Source organism: Danio aesculapii, chromosome 17, assembly GCF_903798145.1.
Source record: "Danio aesculapii chromosome 17, fDanAes4.1, whole genome shotgun sequence".
In the NCBI taxonomy this organism is placed as follows: Eukaryota; Metazoa; Chordata; class Actinopteri; order Cypriniformes; family Danionidae; genus Danio; species Danio aesculapii.
In genome coordinates this window covers 52,938,739-52,963,738 of record NC_079451.1, presented here as the reverse complement: position 1 = coordinate 52,963,738, position 25,000 = coordinate 52,938,739, and the positions used below count along the sequence as shown (strand labels likewise).

The window sequence follows — 25,000 nt, the reverse complement described above, 5'->3', positions numbered from 1 at the left end:
CCTCACAGCAAGAAGGTTGCTGGTTCGAGGTCAGTTGGCATCTCTGTGTGGAGTTTGCATGTTCTCCCCGTGTTGGTGTGGGTTTCCTCCGGGTGCTCTTGTTTCCCCCACAGTCCAAACACATGCGCTATAGGAGAATTGATCAACTAAATTGGCTGTAGTGTATGTGTGTGAATGAGGGTGTATGGGGTGTTTCCCAGTGTTGGATTGCGGCTGGAAGGGCATCTGCTGTGTAAAACATCTGCTGGATAAGTTGGCGGGTCATTCCGCTGTGGCGACCCCAGATTAATAAATTGACTAAGCCGAAGGAAAATGAATAAATGGAAATTATATTATATATATATTTTTTTATTTCAGTTTCTAACAGTATATGAATGAATGAATGAATGAATAAGTGAATAGAGCGACGCAGTGCCGCAGTAGGTAGTGCTGTAGCCTCACAGCAAGAAGGTCGCTGGTTCGAGCCTCGACTGGGTCAGTTTGCATGTTCTCCCTGCGTTCGCGTGGGTTCCCTCTGGTAGCTCCGGTTTCCCCCCACAGTCCAAACACATGTGGCACAGGTGAATAGTGTATAGTGAAAGGGCATCCGCTGCATAAAAACATATGCTGGATAAGTTGGCGGTTCATTCCGCTGTGAAGACCCCTGATTAATAAAGGGACTAAGCCGACAAGAAAATGAATGAATGAATAAGTAAATAAATAAAAATGTCACTGCTAGTTTCAAAAAATGGCAAAAAATGTATTTAATAATAACCATAATTATTATTCAGCACAACATCTGGCTATATATATATATATATATATATATATATACACACATCTGTTTATATATAATGTACAATATTTAATCATTTTCAGACTAAAGAGTACCTACAGTATTTCCTATCAAGCCCATATGAATATATACAGTTGAAGTCATAATTATTAAAATCATAATTAGTAATCAAATTTTAATTATTTTATATTTTTTCCCCAGTTTCTGTTTAACGGAGAGATTTCTCATCACATTAGTAATCATGATAGTTTTAATAACTTATTTCTAGTAACTGATTTATTTTCTCTTCTCCATGATGACAGTAAATAATATTAGACTAGATATTCTTCAAGACACTAGTATTCAGCTTAAAGTGACATTTAAAGGCTTCACTAGGGTAATTAGGGTAAAGTTAGGGTAATTAGGCAAGTCATTGTATAACAGTGGTTTATTCTGGAGACAATCCAACACTAATATTGCTGAAGGGGCTAATAATATTGACCTTAAAATGGCTTTAAAACTATTAAAAACTGCTTTTATTCTAGCTGAAATAAAAAAATTCCAGAAGAAAAAATATTAGAGGGAATACTGTGAAAAATTCCTGAATCTGTTCAACATCATTTGGGAAATATTGGAAAAATAGTAAATATTCCCCAGGAGGTTGAATAAGTTTACCTTTAAGTGTATAAGGCTATGGGATTAAATGTGTGCCAAATAAAACAAACAAAAACACGGTGGCGCAGTGGGTAGCACAATCGCCTCACAGCAAGAAAGTCGCTGGTTCTAACCTTGGCTGGGTCAGTTGGTGTGTCTGTGTGGAGTTTGCATGTTCCCTCTGTGTTGGTGTGGGTTTCCTCCGGGTGCTCCGGTTTCCCCCACAGTCCAAACACATGCGCTATAGGGGAACTGATGAACTAAATTGTCCGTAGTGTATGAGTGTGTGTGAATGATGGTGTATGGGTGTTTCCCAGTGTTGGGTTGCCGCTGGAAGGGCATATGCTGCGTAAAACAATAAGCTGGATAAGTTGGTGGTTCATTCCAAGCCCTAGTTAATAAAGGGACTAAACCAAAATGAAAATGAATGAACGAACAAGAAAAAAACTCAATATCATCCTCTCAGCTCTCAGAACACAGTAAACACAGTGAGTGTATTTCTGCACACGCACTATAATCTGCTGTTTTACTCCATGTAAAAGACAGAAACTCTGCAGCACAGGCCGATCTGAAGGGTTAATGCTGACAACTGATGATCAAATCTGAAAATGACACCAGCAACAATCCAGAATGCATGATTATATGCTGTCATGGCTTTGCAATCAATAAATGTGATTATAATGGAAGTCAATGGGGCAAAAACAGCCCCCAACATCACCAAACGGGGAGTCAATTTAAACAAGGGTGCACAAGGGTTAACTAAGAAACATATCTGACTAGCTAAGACAAGACAGATACATAAAGATGACATAAAGAGCTGGCAAACAGAGTGACAATATGCCCACATGACACTTTCCATACTTCATGGTTTGAGTTGAGATAGTGAGAGGAGAAACGGTAAACAATAAGTTATAAATATTTAGCAAAAGAGCAATTTCAGTAATATCACACAAGCAAGAGTGATGCTTTCCTGTCAAAACAAAAGTGTCTACGGTGTATTATTGATTTTATACAACAGTCCAATAAATCATTCAGCCTTTAAGTAATTGCTTATTTAAGATAAACACCTACTCATGCCAGTCACTTGCTTTTATTTGTAAATAAATCAGCCCTTTTGAATCATTTAAATGAATGATCTATTATTTATGACATGTCTAAACCAGCACAGAAACACACGCTGTTGAATATTCTTTATGTTATTATTCTAAGAGTGAATATTCTAATGTTTTGCACATTTTCAGTTTTGTTTTCTTAACCAAAGACTATAAAACACACCAGACGTGTCACTCGTATAGTTTTGAATGGGGAAAAGTGTAATGGTCAATATAGCGAATGAAGCCCCGCCTACTAGTACAGGAGCCAATCATCGCTATAGACTGAAAATTCTCCAGAAGAGGGGCTCAGTCCAGACATGAGTTTCTGCAGATTTTGTGTGATTCGAAGGTTTAGAAATGAACTTAAAGAGAGAGTTGTTGTTTATTTTATTGGTGATTCTTAATGATGTTTCCCCATTCAGACAGTATGCCCGAGCATACTCCCCGAGCGGCGTTTTAAAGATGGTTGCCTAATAATTCCTGTATATAGCGTTCACCCTTTAGGTCAAAATGATCCACCTTAAACCTCTAAAATAAAGCAAATACATTGAATTTCAATCCTCAAATCTGTTTAGCATGAAGAAACAAGCTGATCTTCACTTTTCTGAAAAATCCACTTTGCGCCGTGGTGCATGGTCTAACAGGGTTGAGCTTATTCTCTTAATGAGTTATAGTCTCATCTCCCTTTAAGAGTCAGTTGTGTTGTGTCATAGTGCATTTGCTATTCACATGACGGACTTTGTAAGTGTAAAAACTGAACACTTCACTAGAGAGAAAACAGTTAAACAGAGCATCTACAGCTCCAGAATGAGAGATGAGCCTCCTCATTATTTACTTTCACTTTCACTCTGGTGGATAGGGAAACGTGTTGTACACACAGATATCTATTAGCCTATACATAATTAATTTAGTTTATTAAGCACAAAGATTTGTGTCAAAACTATTTCTAAATTCAGTTCTAATTTCCAGCAAAGGAATAAATGAAGAATAATAATGAAGTGTGTTCAAAACACTGAGTTATATCCTAATACACATGCTGTGCCCCATATGGTCTAAAACAGGGGTGGGCAAACTCAGTCCTGGAGGGCCGGTGTCCTGCACAGTTTAGCTCCAACTCTGTTTAAACACACCTGCTTATAGATAATTAGTAATCTTGAAGACACTGATTAGCATGTTCAGGTGTGTTTGATTAGAGTTGAAGCTAAACTATGCAGGACACCGGCCCTCCAGGACTGAGTTTGCCCACCCCTGGTCTAAAAGCTGACAGGTGGACAAATCTGAGCTTGTTTTTAATAAAACAAATATAAATATGCAGATAATCAATAATACTGCTGATAATAATAACATTATACAAAAGCTAATTGTTATGAATAAACTGAAAAAGCCCCCCGAGATGAAGAAGGCATGAAGGCAGTGGTGTTTATATTGATGTAGGCTAGAAAATAATATGTTTTGTAATATTTTAATCCTTTATATTTATATCCTATATATATCCTTATTATATCCTATATATATCCTTAATATTTTAATTATTTTTCATATGTAAAGATATTTGTGTATTGCTGTACATCCTGTGTGTATTAAGCAATGTGTAAGCGAGGCGCACAACTAAAGTGCTCTGCGCTGGACTTTAAGACCTGCTTAGATCTGGTCTATTGAATCGTCTATTTAAGTTCCTCAAAATAGCAACGCCCCAGCAATGCGCCTTAACACACCTCCTTTTTTAGATCAGAACGCCTATGGGCGCACATATGCGCAAATGCATTTGCTATTTAAACAGCGTGGCGCAAAACATCAAAACGACTCTTGCGCCGAGCTGAAACTAGCAAACAACAATTGTGTGGCACCTTGTGCCGCATTGCGCCGGGTGTATGATAGGGCCCAAAGTGTTCTTTCTAATAATGGAAAAAGTCACCAAACTTGGAGGTGAAAAACACATTGTTTATTTTTCTGCTAGTAAAATACTGCATGGGGCTTTTTAAAAATATATTATTTATTGAGTTTTTGCATTTACAATTTAAAGCTGTACATTACCCCTCCCCTACCACAACATTGAAAGAAAAAAAAGGTATATATCCATACATATACACATAGATATATGTACACCTATAAAAATTTAACAAATGTAAAAAAAAATGTGTAAACTACTACTACTACTACTGATAATAAAATAAATATCCTTCCAGTCTTTCTGAGTTGATAGTGAGAGAACAAAGTGTCCCGTATTTGTTGAGTCCATGTGTTATCATTTAACATGAGTGACTTGTCAACATCCAAAGAAAAGGGAATATACAAAAGAGATACGTCTTAATAAAACAACACAAACCAAAACAAGGTTGTATAATCTTGAATCAGAAAACCTTCCTGATATCTTAGAGTCACCACCAGGAAGGGAATTTATTGTCTCATATTTGTTTACACCATATGCTTTCATTTTCCCAGTAATGGGTTGCAGCTGGAAGTTCATCTGCTGTGTAAAACATATGCTGGAATAGTTAGAGGTTCATTCCACTGTGGCGACCCCTGATAAATTAGGGACTAAGCTGAAGAAAAATGAATGAATGAATGAATATGTTATCATTTGACCTGATGCATGGATCATTTTTGACCTGTAAGTCAGGAGGGTTAAACACCACTTGGACTAAATCATTTTAACTAGCAGTTGTATTTATTCTGTACTCTTAAAACCTGTAAACCCATCGAGTTCTGTGTTTGGCTTTGTTTTTAAGCCTGGGGCTGAGACTGACTTCGGTAAGCATCTCAGTGCTCAGAGAGAGACTCGTTCATGTGAAATGTGAATGTTGTAATGAACTCTCTAGTACTTGCTGTACACTGTATACTAGAGCATATATATTGTCTATCATCAGTGGATCTCCTGCGCTTTTGTGTTACTCTATACTCGATTACACAAGAACGTTTAATCAGTCAATAAAAACTATATAAATAGCTACACGGTGTAAATTAAACTGCTATATCACTGTGCTTTTACTCAGTTTACTTTATTCAAATGCTTTATAGGGGATATTTACAGTAATATCAGGACTTCTGAGTATGAAATATATTTGCAGAACCTAACTTGATTCTCTCTAGAATGGATTTTGATCTTAGTCTATCAGCAGATGGCGCTCTTGGCTAGTTTTTAACAGCAGATGGCGCTCTAGGCTATTGTTTAACAGCAGATGGCGCTCTTGGCTAGTTTACAACAGCAGATGGCGCTCTAGGCTAGTTTATAACAGCAGATGGCACTCTAGGCTAGTTTATAATCAGCAGACGGCACTCTAGGCTAGTTTATAATCAGCAGACGGCACTCTAGGCTAGTTTATAATCAGCAGACGGCACTCTAGGCTATTGTTTAACAGCAGATGGCGCTCTAGGCTAGTTTATAATCATCAGACAGTGCTCTAGGCTAGTTTTTAATCAGCAGACGGCACTCTAGGCTAGTTTATAATCATCAGACTGCACTCTAGGCTAGTTTATAATCATCAGACAGTGCTCTAGGCTAGTTTATAATCAGCAGACTGCACTCTAGGCTAGTTTATAATCATCAGACAGTGCTCTAGGCTAGTTTATAATCATCAGACAGTGCTCTAGGCTAGTTTGTAATCAGCAGACGGCGCTCTAGACTAGTTTATAATCAGCAGACGGCACTCTAGGCTAGTTTATAATCATCAGACAGTGCTCTAGGCTAGTTTTTGATCAGCAGACGGCGCTCTAGGCTAGTTTATAACAGCAGATGGCGCTCTAGGCTAGTTTATAATCATCAGACGGTGATCTAGACTAGTTTATAATCAGCAGACGGCACTCTAGACTAGTTTATAATCATCAGACAGTGCTCTAGGCTAGTTTTTGATCAGCAGACGGCGCTCTAGGCTAGTTTATAACAGCAGATGGCGCTCTAGGCTAGTTTATAATCATCAGACAGTGCTCTAGGCTAGTTTTTGATCAGCAGACGGCGCTCTAGGCTAGTTTATAACAGCAGATGGCGCTCTAGCCTAGTTTATAATCATCAGACAGTGCTCTAGGCTAGTTTTTGATCAGCAGACGGAGCTCTAGGCTAGTTTATAATCAGCAGACAGTGCTCTAGGCTAGTTTATAATCAGCAGACAGTGCTCTAGGCTAGTTTTTGATCAGTAGATGGCGCTCTAGGCTAGTTTATAACAGCAGATGGCACTCTAGGCTAGTTTTTAATCAGCAGACGGCACTCTAGGCTACTTTATAATCATCAGACAGTGCTCTAGGCTAGTTTTTGATCAGCAGATGGCGCTCTAGGCTAGTTTTTAATCAGCAGATGGCGCTCTAGGTTAGTTTTTAATCAGCAGACGGCACTCTAGGCTAGTTTATAATCATCAGACAGTGCTCTAGGCTAGTTTTTGATCAGCAGATGGCGCTCTAGGCTAGTTTATAATCAGCAGACGGCACTCTAGGCTAGTTTATAATCATCAGACAGTGCTCTAGGCTAGTTTTTGATCAGCAGATGGCGCTCTAGGCTAGTTTATAATCAGCAGACGGCACTCTAGGCTAGTTTATAATCAGCAGATGGCACTCTAGGCTAGTTTATAATCATCAGACAGTGCTTTAGGCTAGTTGTTGATCAGCAAATGGCGCTCTAGGCTAGTTTATAACAGCAGATGGCGCTCTTGGCTAGTTTTTAACAGCACATGGCACTCTAGGCTAGTTTTTAATCAGCAGACGGCACTCTAGGCTAGTTTATAATCATCAGACAGTGCTCTAGACTAGTTTATAATCAGCAGACGGCACTCTAGGCTAGTTTATAATCATCAGACAGTGCTCTAGGCTAGTTTATAATCAGCAGACGGCACTCTAGGCTAGTTTATAATCAGCAGACGGCACTCTAGGCTAGTTTATAATCAGCAGACGGCACTCTAGGCTAGTTTATAATCAGCAGACGGCACTCTAGGCTAGTTTATAATCAGCAGACGGCACTTTAGGCTAGTTTATAATCAGCAGACGGCACTGTAGGCTAGTTTATAATCATCAGACAGTGCTTTAGGCTAGTTGTTGATCAGCAGATGGCGCTCTAGGCTAGTTTATAACAGCAGATGGCGCTCTTGGCTAGTTTTTAACAGCACATGGCACTCTAGGCTAGTTTTTAATCAGCAGACGGCACTCTAGGCTAGTTTATAATCATCAGACAGTGCTCTAGACTAGTTTATAATCAGCAGACGGCACTCTAGGCTAGTTTATAATCAGCAGACGGCACTCTAGGCTAGTTTATAATCAGCAGACGGCACTCTAGGCTAGTTTATAATCAGCAGACGGTGCTCTAGGCTAGTTTATAATCAGCAGACGGCACTCTAGGCTAGTTTTTATCAGCAGATGGCACTCTAGGCTATTGTTTAACAGCAGATGGGGCTCTAGGCTATTGTTTAACAGCACATGGCACTCTAGGCTAGTTTTTAATCAGCAGACGGCACTCTAGGCTAGTTTATAATCATCAGACAGTGCTCTAGGCTAGTTTATAATCAGCAGACGGCACTCTAGGCTAGTTTATAATCAGCAGACGGCACTCTAGGCTAGTTTATAATCAGCAGACGGCACTCTAGGCTAGTTTATAATCATCAGACAGTGCTCTAGGCTAGTTTATAATCAGCAGACGGCACTCTAGGCTAGTTTTTATCAGCAGATGGCACTCTAGGCTATTGTTTAACAGCAGATGGGGCTCTAGGCTATTGTTTAACAGCAGATGGGGCTCTTGGCTAGTTTTTAACAGCACATGGCACTCTAGGCTAGTTTATAATCAGCAGACAGCACTCTAGGCTAGATTATTATCAGCAAACGGCACTCCAGGCTAGTTTTTAACACTCCAGGCTAGATTTAACCATACACACAAATGGAAGAGTGCTTGTGCTTTCAGCTGACTCATGTATGTTGGCGTTTATATTAAATAAATATAAACACAGCTCACTATAAACACTTCTAATTTGTTAAAACAATTCCAAACTTTATTAATGATTGAAAGAAATTGAATGCAAGCAGAATCTGTTCATGACTGAATAACAATGCACTCAGAAAATCCACGTAGAATCAATTTGATTTATTGCTACTGCTCTGATTATCTGATTAATGTGATCTGTTGACATACGTCTCGGCACAACAAACTGTGAATGATAAACAGACCAGCGCATGGATGAGTCAAGTTGTCTTTCAGCGGCACAGTGTGTGGTTTCTTAATTTCACCCAGTGATCAGATGACCTCTGCACTCGCTCCAGCTGCTCAGCGTCAATAATAACGCTAATTAAATTAAAGCTCGCTCCAGAGGTCATATGAATCTGATCAGCACACAGACAGAGACCATGCTCAAGAGTTTGATAGTTGTTGCATGTTTTGCATATCTAGCATTTAGTAGAAACAAAGCACTACTAATGTTCCTGTATGTGTGTGTGTGAGAGAGATATGAGAGATATGAGCTGAAGGAGCTGAGAACTGTGGGTAATTACACCACAAGTCACTGGATAAGAGTGTGTATATATAAACTAGGGATGCACAACGTTAAAAAAATTAATAAACATTGCAATATTTTGTTTTTCTGAGATATGTATTGCGATATGAATATTGACAATTTCATGTGATCACCAGAATGAGGAAGTCCCAGAGTAAAGTGAGAAAATATGATACACCGATGTTTTGGAGGATTGAAAAACTGTCTTTACGCTGTTTTCATCTCTTTTTATATTATTTGTTTCTATTTTATTTATACTTGTCCCTTATTCCTGTTTATGTAAAGCACTTTGAATTGCCAATGTGTATGAAATGTGCTATAGAAATAAACTAGCCTTACCTAGTGCGACAAATACAAATGAAATAAACCGTGTGTTCTGGTTTTCAGAGAGGTCTAACAGGTAGAGTAATTGAATAATCAAATCTAAAATAACACTGCATAGTTTTCGTCGCATAAATAATTCCATAAAATTAATCATTATTAAACAGGGCTCCAAATTGCGACCGTTTTGTTCGCATATGCACCCGAAATTTTTATCTATGCAACCTAAAAATATATGCAGTTGAAACACTTGAAATGCAGTTGTTGTCATGTCAACTTGCTGCAGTAAACAAAGACCCCAATGCTTGCCCCGCCTTCAAGCTCTTCTGATTGGCCCACTGCTCTAAAACTGAACGCAAATGGATTGGTTAAAATCTGCTGTCAATCACTCAGTCAATGGCTTCTGGCTTGGGTTGACAGGGAGAGCTACACAACCGCGAAAATGTAAAGCGCTGAAGGTGAGAATGAAAACAACACTGACAGATTTAGTTTAACAAACCAACTAAAGCTACAAATAATGGCACATCTGATTACTGATTATGTGGTGAATGTACGAACACTTTTCGAAGAGTGGATAAAAGACTTCCAGTGGCTTCAAGTCTGCTATGAAAATAACTAAAGCATTCACTGTAAAGTCTGTGGGACGGAGTTTTCAGGTAACTGTTTGCCACTGAATCTACACATTTTAAGCACGAGAGGTTTTGTTTAATCCTTCATTTAATCGTCAGATGCTGTCAGTCATGCAAGTGGCAGCTATATGTAAAATATAACACCATGTACACCATCGCAAAAGGGCTTGCATTCACTTAGATTACACTAATAATGCAGCTCATGAAAAGACCGGTATTGCTATTAAGATGACGTATGCAAATAATAAGGTATAATTCAAAGCATCTGTGCAATATCAGACAGCACCCGTGAGCAAGGGCGTAGCAGATATTTTAAAAGTGGGGGGGACGGCTGTATGAGATCATACGTTCATATAGTTATTATTCACCTGTTTCTAAATGGTCTGTCTCTAAAAGTGAGGGGGACGTTTAGTTTTGATTAGTGTTGATTTCAAATGCACTAAATCTGTTTATTAAACTTGTAGTAACGGTGCTCATAATTGGTGGGTGCGCATAACTTTTTCAAGTTAGGAGCACCAGTGCTACCAAGCAAAAAGTTTAATTTCGAGCCCTGTTAAAGCTACAAATGGTGCAATTTAGTGTGTCTAAATGCTTTTAAACTGCTCATAAGCTCACAGGCGTCAAAACACATGTAAATAATGTAAGTAAACTTTCAATCTATTATGTTATAAACTCTGCAGTGTCTCCACAAACCTCATGTGTTGTGTTGGTATATCTATAATCCAGACTGCAATGTGACTATTGTGGATACGCTCATTGCAATATCAATGCTGAAACTGTATATTGTGCAGCCCTAATATAAACTGATCCTGTCTTGTCTTTAATTGTTCTCAGCTTCCTGCATTTTGTGTAAGTGACCCAGAATACCATAGAAACCACAAAGCGATGTGCAACCGAACAACCCATAAAGTGACATGCTAAAAGCCCTCAGAAGTGAGTCAGAGGACTGTGAGGTCATCCTGAGTCTGTGGTTGATGGTAGTTTATTGTGAGCTTCTTGTCATCCTTCATCACACTCTTGTGCTGCAGACATCAGAGCATTAATTCACTTCAACACAGAGAGACAGACACTTACTTAGGACTAAATCATTAAACTATGTACTTTATTTGTGAAGATGAACTTTTGAGTGTGCAACAGAAGAGTGTGCAAGATTTAGGACAAACTGCTTCCTCATTAACAGAGTGTTCTGTTGCTTCGTTACCTCAATCATCTCGTATTTCTCATCTCAGGACATCATCCATATTTCTCTTGTTTAAAGCTGGCATGTTACGGAAGTTAAAATAGTCCTTTTTTTCATATTTTGACATCTTATTTAACGGCATGATTTTGTCCTTTGGGAACTGATTGGATATTTGAAAGATGAGCGTTTGTAACAAAATGGAGCAAAGATTGACAAAAACAAATCAGAAATGAGACATGCACTGATAATCCCTCCCTAGAACTGATAGTTCCGCCCTAAATGACTGAGAGGTCTGCCTTAAAGGACTCAAAGCTCCATCCTAATGGACTGATAAAATCACCCTAAAGGACTGATAGCCCTGCCCTAAAATACTGAGAGTGCTGCTCTGAAGGACTAATAGTTCCACCCTAAATTACTGATAGTAATGATAGCTATGATAGAAAGTAATGATAGTAATGATAAAGTCCTGATAGCTCCACCTTAAGGTACTGATAGCCCCGCCTTAAAGTACTAATAGTTTAGCCCTAAAGAACTAACAGCCCTGCTCTGAAGCACAGAAAGCCCCACCCTCCCTGACTGATAGCTCCACCCTGAAGGACTGATAGCTCCACCCTAAATGACTGATAGTCCTGCCTTAAATGACTGATAGCCCCATGCTAAAGTACTAATAACCCCACCCTATATGACTGAGAATCCCGCCCTAAAGGACTGATATCCCCGCCTTAAATAACTGACAACTGTGCCCTTAATGACTGATAGCCCCACTCTAAAGGACTGATAGCTCCACCCTAAAGGACTGATAGCTCCGCCCTTAATGACTGATAGCCCCGCCTTAACTGACTGATAACTCTGCCCTTAATGACTGATAGCCCCACTCTAAAGGACTGATAGCTCCACCCTATAGGACTGATAGCCCCGCCTTAACTGACTGATAACTCTGCCCTTAATGACTGATAGCCCCACTCTAAAGGACTGGTAGCTTCACCCTTAATGTCTGATAGCCCTGCCCTAAAGGACTTATAGCCCCACCCTAAATGAATGAGAACCCTGCCCTAAAGGACTGGTAGCTCCTCCCTTAGTGACTGATAGCCCCATCCTAAAGGACTGATAGCCCCACCTGAAGTGCAGACACATCGTTTATAACAAGCACTACTATATACATATAAAAATAAGAGCACGTTTTGATTTCATGCTAAGCAAGTTAATCTGCTGTTCGTGGGTCTTTTGTTTGTGTATTTATGCATTCAGAAGTTATTGAGCAAACATATCTTTGTAAAAGTTCACAAGATTATTGCAGATATTGAAAACATAATGTAGAAATCATAAAATCAATAATGTAGATATTAATTAACATCTTTACCTAAGCCTCTCAATTTAACCATCACTCTTGCACATCCGCCGTGTTTGTAGTTTGACACTTTTTCCATATGTTTGTAGTTCTAATCGACTTCATCGATCAGTGTATTGTGCACAATATTATCCAGTCGAGTGTTAAAATAACCTGCACTCTAAATTTCTAACCTGCAGGCTGTCAGAGAGTTTGAGTCACTGTCATGCTGACTGTTTATGATGATAGGGTCTGATTAAATATTCATTTACAGTAAATAATCTGCAGAACAGAGATGCAGCTGCTCTGATCAATGTGCAAACGTGAAAGGAACATTCGCTCACAGTCTTTTAGATGTATTGCATTTTTGTATGGTTTTTATGCGGTTGTACCATGACTAAAATGTAATTTAGTGTATATTGTTATGCTAAATGACATGTCAGCAGGTGTGTTCTGTAAATCATGGTCAAAATGTATTGTAGTTTAAAGTATATACATAAATTAGTTTGCTGCTGTACATCATCTCATCCATATTTTATTCAGATTTTATCATTTCAAATGTTTAAAACATTCAAATGTGCTCAGTGGTGGCTCGCTTCACAGCAAGAAGGTTGCTGGTTCGAGTCCCGGCGGGGCCAGTTGGTGTTTTTGTGTGGAGTTTGCATGCTCTCCCCGTGTTGGCGTGGTTTTCCCACAGTCCATACACATGCGCTATAAGGCAGTGGTTCCCAAGGTGGAGGTCAATGATCGGGGGTCACGTGATGTGATTTCCAAAAGTCAAATCAATTTTAGGTCCCATTTACACTAATACGTCTTCATTTTAAAATGGTGTTTTATAACAGAAATGATCCACACTGACGTGTCACCTAACATTTCCGAACAGCTCTCAGTCCACACTACACTGCTGAAAACACACATCACGTGACCATACACACAGCATGCGCTGAAAGCTGCTTCAGTGTATTCTCGTGTTTGAGCTCCAGGCAGTCAGCGGGAGCTCTGAGCACACCTGTCCGGCTGAGAGCAGCCGAACGTCAGCCAGTCCATCCCGATCATAGATCTCCTCTTTCTGATGTTGTTAATCGCGATCTATAATTCATCTTGTGTAGACCTATATCTAACGACTCTGTCTTTTGCATCTATTAGTCTACTTTTTCTCAGGTAACGTGTTTTGGCTAAGCGCAAAGATAAGTCAATACCTGTTAATTTCTGTAAGCACGTACACTGATTCGCACGTTTGACCGATTGCTTGCCTGTATTTCCTATATTGTGTAAACTTATTGTACGTTATGCTTTTATAATTATTATTGATTATTAAAATGATAGCTTACTGATGATTATATTCAGCAAAAGAGACGGCTATTTAATATTTCACCATGCATTTCCTCTGATAATCTTTATTGTTTACACAGAGACCATTTCGATGTGGTGATGTCACTGGCCCATGAACATTTCCTGCTTGTTGTCAAACTATTTTGTAACTGTAAAAATAGGCAATTTAATCAGATCTTAATGTTAAAACAGCCGTCATAACATTATTTATCAATATGTAGACTTTTTAAACACTATGGAAATTAAAAATGCAATACAGGAAATACATTAGGACCATTGTTTTTGTTTACATCCCTTAAAATGACATTAAGCACATATTGCCAAAACCACACAGTGAGCCTAATGTATATATTTTTCACTGAAAATGAAAGGAGGCATAGGCTGAGTTTTGTTATAAATTTGCTATACTATATAAGATGACGACCATATAAATATGTACATGATGCCTTAACATTTTTGGAGGCTGTTATGTTTAAGTTGTTAATCTAAAAATTTTAAAGAGACAGTGCTTTGTTATATTTTCCTTTTATTGTTAAGATGAAATGTATCCAGGGTGATGTTGTAAAAGTACCGCCGTTGCATTTGAACATTTACCCGACGTGTCCTCGTGTAAACTTGAGAAGTCTGAACTTACAAGAAAAGGATGCAAGACTGAACGTTGTGTACTTAATATTGAGAAAAAGCCTCAATCAGAATGTCTGCAGCCATGCCTGCCTTTTCAGATGTCTCCGCTAACCCCCATCCACGCAGCAGCAGTGTTTTAAAACCAAAGCGTCCTCCTCATCGGTGTCAAAACGCTGTTTTCAGGGCTGGAAATACTCTGGGGTAGTGTGGATGGAAGGCGGAACCATTGCAAAAGTTATGCATGTTAAAACTACACTGTATTAGTCTAAACAGGCCTTATTAAACAATTATATATAACAATTATATATAACATAACCCACAGAAGATAAAAATAGTAGCTAATAGTTTCATAAAAAACAACAACATGAAAATATTTGTATATTTATAACCACCTCTGAGGAATATGGAGGTCGCGAGTCACTGGCATTGCTATTTTGGGAGTCGCGGGCTGAAAAGTTTGGGAACCCCTGCTATAGGGGAATTGATTAACTTAATTGGCCGAGTGTGTATAGGTGTTTCCCAGTACTGGGTTGCAGCTGGAAGGGCATCCGGTGTGTAAAACATATGCTGGATAAGTTCATTCCGCTGTGGCGACCCCTGATGAATAAAGGGACTAAGCTGAAGGAAAATAAATGAATGAATAAAACATTAAACCAGATTGACTTTGCCTAACATGCCTTGTATAATATTTGATAATAATATAATATTTGCCTGATATTTATATATAATCACTTTTGTAAACCTCGTTTATGTGCACGTTGAAATGAGATGACTGATCTTTTATCCAGTTAACAGAGATTAACATATGATAAGTGGAACATCAGCAGTAAATGTTGAACGCCTCCAATCATTTGCCGCATATGAGCTTGAGGCTATTAAACACGCTGACAGATCTGTGTACTGTAATATGACATCACACACACGCACACGCACACACACAGTGTATCTGACAGCTGCTCTGTTAGCACACTCTCTGAGATATTTCAACACACACTTGTCTATCAACACTATGTTAATGAGTGTTATCGATTGCATGAACTTTATTTAAGGTGTGATCCAGCTTTTTAGACTAGATTTACATTTGTGTAGAAAAAAAAGACATTAAATAGAATATGAAGTTTTAGTTTAGGTGAGTAACTGCACACATATCTCCAGTAAATTTAAGAGCAAGTCATATGGGTATATCTTATTTGCAATTTGTAAAGTAGTAGTCCTTCATTTCATTCATTCATTTTCTTTTCAGCTTAGTCCATTTATTAATCAGGGGTCGCCACAGCGGAATGAACCGCCAACTTCATCCAGCATATGTTTTACACAGCGAATGCCCTTTCAGCTGCAACCCATCACTGGGAAACACCCATACACACTCATTTACACACATACACTACGGAAAATTTAGCTTACCCAATTTAGTGCATGTGTTTGAACTGCGGGGAAACCGGAGCACCCGGAGGAAACCCACACCAACACGGGAAGAACATGCAAACTGACCCATCCGAGGTCCTTCAATGTAAAGTTATTTATTTATTCATTTATTTAAGTTGTTATTATTTATGTTTTTACATTATTTATTTAAAAAAATGCATATTTTTGTCTGAAATAGTCTGCTCTGAAATGTCTTAACTAGTCATTATATTTTTTAATCTTATGTCTGCTACTGATCTACATCAACATGATCAATGTAACTAATTTGCATAACCCTGCCTTCTGCTACATACAGACAAGTTTGTTTTATTTCTGACACGAAAAGGCCAATCAAAACAAACTTGGCAAGTTGACCAATCAGAGCAGAGCTGGGTTATGGAAGAGGGAGGGGCTTACAGACCCTAAGCACCAAATTGATAGGCTACATGCAGACAGACTTTTCATTCTCTCCAGTCTTTCCATTCGAAAATTGTCACGTTTAAGATCTGATATCTTTAAAATCAGCAATCTTCACTGCCTGTTAGATATACGATATGAAGTAGGTCTCAGACTGGACAAGAAACACTGCATTAAAGTCCATGACAGTGTATTTTACGCAAGTGTTTTCAATGGAATTTCGGTGCTAGCCTGTTGCCACTTGTCTTTCATTTCGTTTTACGCTTGAGCAACTAAATGAATGCTGAAGTCTATTTAACTGAATGTATTGTAATTACATTACAACATCCATGCTGTAAAAACAGCCTTGTCAAATTGAAAATAGTCACATTAAGCTCTCACCGCAAGTTTATTATTGGCTTTAAAACTCTAGCTGTGCATAGAGCCCATTCAAATTCAGTTCATCTTTATTTATATGGAGCTTTTACAATGTAGATTGTGTCAAAGCAGCTTAACATAGACGTTCTAGTAAACTGAAACACAGTTGAAGCTCAGTTTAGTTCAGTGTGGTTTAATTTTCACTGCTGAAAGTCCAAACGCTGAAGAGCAAATCCATCCCTGCACAACACTGAAGATCAAATCCATCCCTGCACAACACTGAAGATCAAATCCATCCCTGCACAACTCTGAAGAGCAAATCCATCCCTGCACAACACTGAGGAGCAAATCCATCCCTGCACAACACTGAAGATCAAATCCATCCCTGCACAACACTGAGGAGCAAATCCATCCCTGCACAACTCTGAAGATCAAATCCATCCCTGCACAACTCTGAAGAGCAAATCCATCCCTGCACAACACTGAAGATCAAATCCATCCCTGCACAACACTGAGGAGCAAATCCATCCCTGCACAACACTGAGGAGCAAATCCATCCCTGCACAACACTGAAGATCAAATCCATCCCTGCACAACACTGAAGAGCAAATCCATCCCTGCACAGCTCTGAAGAGCAAATCCATCCCTGCACAACACTGAAGAGCAAATCCATCCCTGCACAACACTGAAGAGCAAATCCATCCCTGCACAACACTGAGGAGCAAATCCATCCCTGCACAACACTGAGGAGCAAATCCATCCCTGCACAACACTGAAGAGCAAATCCATCCCTGCACAACACTGAAGAGCAAATCCATCCCTGCACAACACTGAGGAGCAAATCCATCCCTGCACAACACTGAAGAGCAAATCCATCCCTGCACAACTCTGAAGATCAAATCCATCCCTGCACAACACTGAAGAGCAAATCCATCCCTGCACAACACTGAAGAGCAAATCCATCCCTGCACAACACTGAAGAGCAAATCCATCCCTGCACAACACTGAGGAGCAAATCCATCCCTGCACAACACTGAAGAGCAAATCCATCCCTGCACAACTCTGAAGATCAAATCCATCCCTGCACAACTCTGAAGATCAAATCCATCCCTGCACAACTCTGAAGATCAAATCCATCCCTGCACAACTCTGAAGATCAAATCCATCCCTGCACAACACTGAGGAGCAAATCCATCCCTGAACAACACTGAAGAGCAAATCCATCCCTGCACAACACTGAAGAGCAAATCCATCCCTGCACAACACTGAAGATCAAATCCATCCCTGCACAACACTGAAGAGCAAATCCATCCCTGCACAACACTGAAGAGCAAATCCATCCCTGCACAACTCTGAAGATCAAATCCATCCCTGCACAACACTGAGGAGCAAATCCATCCCTGCACAACACTGAGGAGCAAATCCATCCCTGCACAACACTGAAGAGCAAATCCATCCCTGCACAACACTGAAGAGCAAATCCATCCCTGAACAACACTGAAGAGCAAATCCATCCCTGCACAACACTGAAGAGCAAATCCATCCCTGCACAACTCTGAAGATCAAATCCATCCCTGCACAACACTGAGGAGCAAATCCATCCCTGCACAACACTGAGGAGCAAATCCATCCCTGCACAACTCTGAAGAGCAAATCCATCCCTGCACAACACTGAAGAGCAAATCCATCCCTGCACAACTCTGAAGAGCAAATCCATCCCTGCACAACACTGAAGAGCAAATCCATCCCTGCACAACTCTGAAGATCAAATCCATCCCTGCACAACACTGAAGAGCAAATCCATCCCTGCACAACTCTGAAGATCAAATCCATCCCTGCACAACACTGAGGAGCAAATCCATCCCTGCACAACACTGAGGAGCAAATCCATCCCTGCACAACACTGAGGAGCAAATCCATCCCTGCACAACACTGAGGAGCAAATCCATCCCTGCACAACACTGAAGAGCAAATCCATCCCTGCACAACACTGAAGAGCAAATCCATCCCTGCACAACACTGAGGAGCAAATCCATCCCTGCACAACACTGAGGAGCAAATCCATCCCTGCACAACACTGAAGAGCAAATCCATCCCTGCACAACACTGAAGATCAAATCCATCCCTGCACAACACTGAAGAGCAAATCCATCCCTGCACAACACTGAAGAGCAAATCCATCCCTGCACAACACTGAAGATCAAATCCATCCCTGCACAACACTGAAGAGCAAATCCATCCCTGCACAACTCTGAAGATCAAATCCATCCCTGCACAACTCTGAAGATCAAATCCATCCCTGCACAACTCTGAAGATCAAATCCATCCCTGCACAACTCTGAAGATCAAATCCATCCCTGCACAACACTGAAGAGCAAATCCATCCCTGCACAACTCTGAAGATCAAATCCATCCCTGCACAACTCTGAAGATCAAATCCATCCCTGCACAACACTGAGGAGCAAATCCATCCCTGAACAACACTGAAGAGCAAATCCATCCCTGCACAACACTGAAGAGCAAATCCATCCCTGCACAACACTGAAGATCAAATCCATCCCTGCACAACACTGAAGAGCAAATCCATCCCTGCACAACACTGAAGAGCAAATCCATCCCTGCACAACTGTGAAGATCAAATCCATCCCTGCACAACACTGAGGAGCAAATCCATCCCTGCACAACACTGAGGAGCAAATCCATCCCTGCACAACACTGAAGAGCAAATCCATCCCTGCACAACACTGAAGAGCAAATCCATCCCTGAACAACACTGAAGAGCAAATCCATCCCTGCACAACACTGAAGAGCAAATCCATCCCTGCACAACTCTGAAGATCAAATCCATCCCTGCACAACACTGAAGAGCAAATCCATCCCTGCACAACTCTGAAGAGCAAATCCATCCCTGCACAACACTGAAGAGCAAATCCATCCCTGCACAACTCTGAAGATCAAATCCATCCCTGCACAACACTGAAGAGCAAATCCATCCCTGCACAACTCTGAAGATCAAATCCATCCCTGCACAACACTGAGGAGCAAATCCATCCCTGCACAACACTGAGGAGCAAATCCATCCCTGCACAACACTGAAGAGCAAATCCATCCCTGCACAACACTGAAGAGCAAATCCATCCCTGCACAACACTGAAGAGCAAATCCATCCCTGCACAACACTGAAGAGCAAATCCATCCCTGCACAACACTGAGGAGCAAATCCATCCCTGCACAACACTGAAGAGCAAATCCATCCCTGCACAACACTGAAGAGCAAATCCATCCCTGCACAACACTGAAGAGCAAATCCATCCCTGCACAACACTGAGGAGCAAATCCATCCCTGCACAACTCTGAGGAGCAAATCCATCCCTGCACAACTCCACAAGTCCCAAATAAACCGAATGGAAATCATTGCAAAATTATTCTAATATTTAAGATTTCCTGAGCTTATAAACATTAAAGCTGTTTCAGGGCTCTCCAGCACAATGTTAAGACACTTCAAAATACTATATGACTATGATTTAAAGGTACAGTTCACCCAAAATTAACATCATGTCATCATTTACTCACTTGTTCCAACCCAGTTTGAGTTTCTTTCCTCTGTTAAATAAGATATACTGAAATATACTGAAAACAAAAGCTATTGACATCTGTAGTAGACATCTGTGGAAGTTAATGGCTGTTTTTGCCAGTATATTTTAGTATATATTTGTTTTTTGTTCAACAGAGGATAAGATCTAAGTGTGTAAATGATGCAGAATTTTTTTGGGGTGAACTGTCCCTTTAAAAACGTCCCAATGGAAGATTGTGCTGTCTGAGTCACCGACGCCCCCTGGTGTCATTAGCTGAGAATGTTTACTGAGGCTTTACTTTACTTTTTTATCTCAACCAAAACTGAAATTTTACTCTCTCTTTACTCACTCTCATGCGGCTCCAAACCAGTTTCAGTTTCTGTCATCTGTTGAACACAAAAGAAGATACTTTGAAGAAAGCTGAAAACTTGTAACCATTGACTTCCATAGTGTTTTTTTCCTACTATATAATTGAATGGTTTTTAAATTATATAGTACCGGTGTTTAGCTGTGAAGAAACTATATAGATTAATATATAGTGTTCAGCAAAAGAAAGGAACTCATAAAGGCTTAGTACTACGTGAGGGAGAGTAGATAATGAGTACATTTTCATTTTTGCGTGAACTGTCCCTTTAATGTGTGAACATATAAATAGATGATTATTGTGATTATTGACAATCAGAAAGTAGTTTTGTGTTCACATTTTAATACTGATGTGTAGCTATTGAGTATAATCATTAGCTGTGTTTTTGTCAGCACTACTTGTTGTTGTCCAGATGATGGCGCTGTCTAATTTCTAATGAGCTCATTAAAGGGATAGTTCACCCAAAAATGTAAAATTCTGTCATCATTTACTCATCTGTTACATGTTTTAAACCTTTATGATTTTCTTTAATCTGTTTAACATAATAGAAGATATTTTGAAGAATGTTAGAAACCTGTAACCATTGACTTCCATAGTATTTGTTTTGCCTACAATGGAAGTCAATGGTTACCGGTTTTCAGCTTTCTTCAACATATCTTTTTTGTGAATAAATATTGAGTAAATTTTAATTTCTGCATGAACTGTCCCTTTAATGTGTGAACATAGATGATTATCGATGATCAGGAAGTAGGTTTGTGTTCACATTGTAATATGTGATTGATTGTGTGTAATCACCAGCTGTGTTTTAGTCAGGCCTTTTAGTTGTTGTCCAGATGGTGGCGCTGTATAATTTCTAATGACATCATTAAAGGGATAGTTCACCCAAAAATGTCAAATTCTGTCATCATTTACTCACACTTCAGTTGTTTCAAATCATTATGAGTTACTTACTTCTGTTGAACACAAAAGAAGATATTTTGAAGAATGCCAAAAACCAGTAACCATTGACTTCCATAGTATTTGCTTTTCCTACAATGGAAGTCAATGGTTACCGGTTTTTGGCATTCTTCTAAATAACAAAGTCAATGGAAGTCAATGGTTACAGGTTTTCAGCATGCTTCAAAATATCTTCTTTTGTGCTCAACAGAAGAAAGAAACTCATAAAGGTTTACGACTATGTAGGTGTGATTAAATAGTGAGTACATTTTAATTTTTGCATGAACTATCCCTTTAATGAAGTGACTGATGGAATTAAGTTCTTGTGTGAGAACCGCATTTGTTTTTACTCTGATTTTACTACAGTGTTGACGGCAGTCTGGTCGGCATCTTAATTTCATGAGTTTGAGAGTAATTCAATGCAGGTTTGGTCTGCAGATCAATTTTAGCTTTGCATTTGGAGCAGAACCAGGCGTTTAGTCAGCGTTTGTAAGCCCGGGAGGGTTCGGCTATGGTGCATTATCATAATGAGATGTTATTAATCACAGCAGCTTTTGTGTGCTGCCTTTCTTCTCTTTGTCACTAATGTTTTAATGCCACCGACTGAGAATGTTGTGCAGGAAATAGTTTATTTGAGTTTAAAAGATACTGTTTATGTGTGTTTGACCCATTGAATAGCGTGTTTGATCAATGTCAGGGCTGCACGATATTGGAAAAAACTGACATTGCAATATTTTATTTTCTGCAACTACATATTGCAATATTTAGTATAATTTTAACAGATGCAATGGATAGCTCTATTTAGATAGAATTAATCCTTTTAGGAGAGCTTTAGATGATAATAGTATGATTTTGTAGTGGAGTGCATCTGCATCAAATTTAATAAACCAAATCACAAGCAATGATAAATATTGTAAAGCATAGATTAATAAGCGCTCTGTGGTATTTCTGGGAGTCTGACAGTATTCAGGTACACAAATTTAATAATTAAATGTAAAATAAATAACTCTGTACAGGGCTCGAATGAAAGGGCTGCCTGCTGGCGAGATGCTCAGGACAGTAGACAGCATCATTACTGGCCCAATCTTGTCACTAAATAATAAATTTGGCTGTGATTGTTTGTCAATTGCTTTCACACCTATACATCCTTTCTCGTTTGCCCAGTTAGCGCGGTTCGTTTTGCGTAAGTGAATCCCGCAATTGCGTGCAGATCCACGCCAAATCAATCGCTCCGAGAACGCCTGAATGAGGTGGCCACTCTGGAGTGGACCGATTGTAGTGAGAAAGCAAAACGATACAACAAACTAACGAATCAGGCTATATCACAGTGTATTATGGTTGTGTATAGCCTAGAGCTGCACAATTAATCAAAAAAAGGTCGATTAATGACCAAAATAATCATGATTATGATTTTTCCCAAAATCGAGCAGCCATAATATATATATATATTCATTCATTCATTCAATCAATCACTCATTTTCTTGTCGGCTTAGTTCAATTATTAATCTGGGGTCGCCACAGCGGAATGAACCGCCAACTTATCCAGCATTTATTTTACGCAGTGGATGGCCTTCCAGCCACAACCCATCTCTGGGAAACACCCATACACACTCATTCACACTTATACACTACGGACAATTTAGCTTACCCAATTCACCTGTACCGCATGTCTTTGGACTGTGGGGGAAACCGGAGCACCCGGAGGTGCAAACTCCACACAGAAACGCCAACTGACCCAGCAACCTCCTTGCTGTGAGGCGACAGCACTACATACTGCACCACTGCGTTGCCTATATTTATATATATTTTGTTTCATCAGTTTTTTAATTGTCAGTTAATCTGAATAAAAAGTATGTATACAATTATGTTTGGCTTTTACATATTTAAAATATATAGCTAAGCAATTGCTATTATAAAGCTATCATTATAGCTAAAATAGCTTTTTTTGGCAGGGCAAGTAAAAATCTGAACCACTGGCCTGATTGGTTCTAAAATGCTAATTTACTCAGCCTGAATGCGTATACGGTCACAACAAATTGTTTAATAACTTCGTGGTTCAACTCTGCAACTACTCCACAAACATGTGTGTTTTTAACTTCTACTTAACTATAATACTGATTCGACATTGCATATGTCTATGTGACTATTGTGAATGTGCACATTGCAGTATCGATGCTGAAACGATATAATGTGCAGCCCTACTGTATATGATGACTTGGTGAAGTGCGCAAGGGAATGAAATGCTGAATTATACAGAGCAATATTAAACATTCATCCGCTGCATTTCACAGAGTTTTCATATAAGATGTCCTGCGCTGACATTTGTTTTGAGGCAAAAATACCTCCATCTGCCTGTCGAGATCAGGAACTGCAGTTTTTAATATTTTTATATTAATTTTAATTGGCAACAATAATACTTTACGTCTACAGCAAGATTTAATATAATATATTATTGAATATGGGAGGCCCAGTGGCTCAGTGGGGTCGCACTGTGGCCTCACAGCAAGAAGGTCGCTGGTTCGAGTCCCAGCTAGGTCAGTTGGTGTTTCTGTGTGGAGTTTGCATGTTCTCCCCGTGTTGGTGTGGGTTTCCTCCAGGTACTCCGGTTTCCCCCACAGTCCAAACACATGAGCTATAGGGGAACTGATCAACTAAATTTTCCATGGTGTGTGTGTGTGTGAATGAGTGTTTCCCAGCACTGGGCTGCAGCTGGAGGAGCATCTGCTGCTCAAAACATATACTGGAATGGTTGGCGGTTCATTCCGGCTTGTTTTTTCTACTGCGAGCTGATTGGATGTAGTAAAGTAGGTGTTTCATTCAGAAAGATGGGGGAAAGGGTTTGAGGAGAGTTATAACAGCTTAACAGACTCCTCCTCCTCACCATTTCTGTTTGTTGAGATAGTGACTGACAGCTGGAGGGGCGTGGTTAAGTGTGTTAACCCCACCCACTACCTCAAACATACAATAATTTGAGAATCGAACTGAAAACAAACAGGAAGTGCATTTTCATACTCCAGTTTTAGATCACAAGGCCAAACTGTTTAATTATTCTTAATGACACGCACAGATGAATTGTTCAGCACAGAACTAGCAATGTGAGCTAACAGAATCACATGGTTAGTTTTGATTTCATTTGTACTTTAAAGCTTTTATTTTGGATGAGTACTACAGTAGGATTTGAAGTTAAAGTCGGCTGTGTTTCCTCCAGAAAACTCTCTGCTGCGGCCGGAGGACATCTGGATGCTGGATGGGGAGGACTCCATTACCCAGGAGCCTTTGTGTCGTCCCAGCAGGCCTGATCACCTGGACTTCCTGAGGATCACTCCACCCGAGGATGACATCATCGGAGACACTCCGTATTATCCCAAACTCGGCATAACGGTGAGTTTCTCATAGTGATGGGAAGTTCGACCATTTTACTGACCTTTGAGTCTCGTTCATCGATTCCATTAATTTCCTTCAATTTGCTAAAACATCATTAAAATGTGACGAGTTGCTTCCAAACACATCTACAACAAGCTCAAACAACTCAACACAAACAAGTCAGAACTAAAATCTTTTTCAAACGTAA

The 25,000-nt window shown here is 39.6% G+C and overlaps 1 protein-coding gene across 1 annotated transcript in view; it reads left to right on the top strand.

Annotated features, from left to right (window-relative positions):
* The window catches only part of LOC130244353 (formin-1), a 168,773-nt gene that overhangs the window by 17,608 nt on the left and 126,165 nt on the right, over positions 1-25,000 (top strand). The window contains exon 4 of the mRNA XM_056476738.1: positions 24,638-24,810. Coding sequence (XP_056332713.1) covers positions 24,638-24,810 — 173 coding nt within the window. The remainder of the gene's footprint in view (positions 1-24,637; positions 24,811-25,000) is intronic.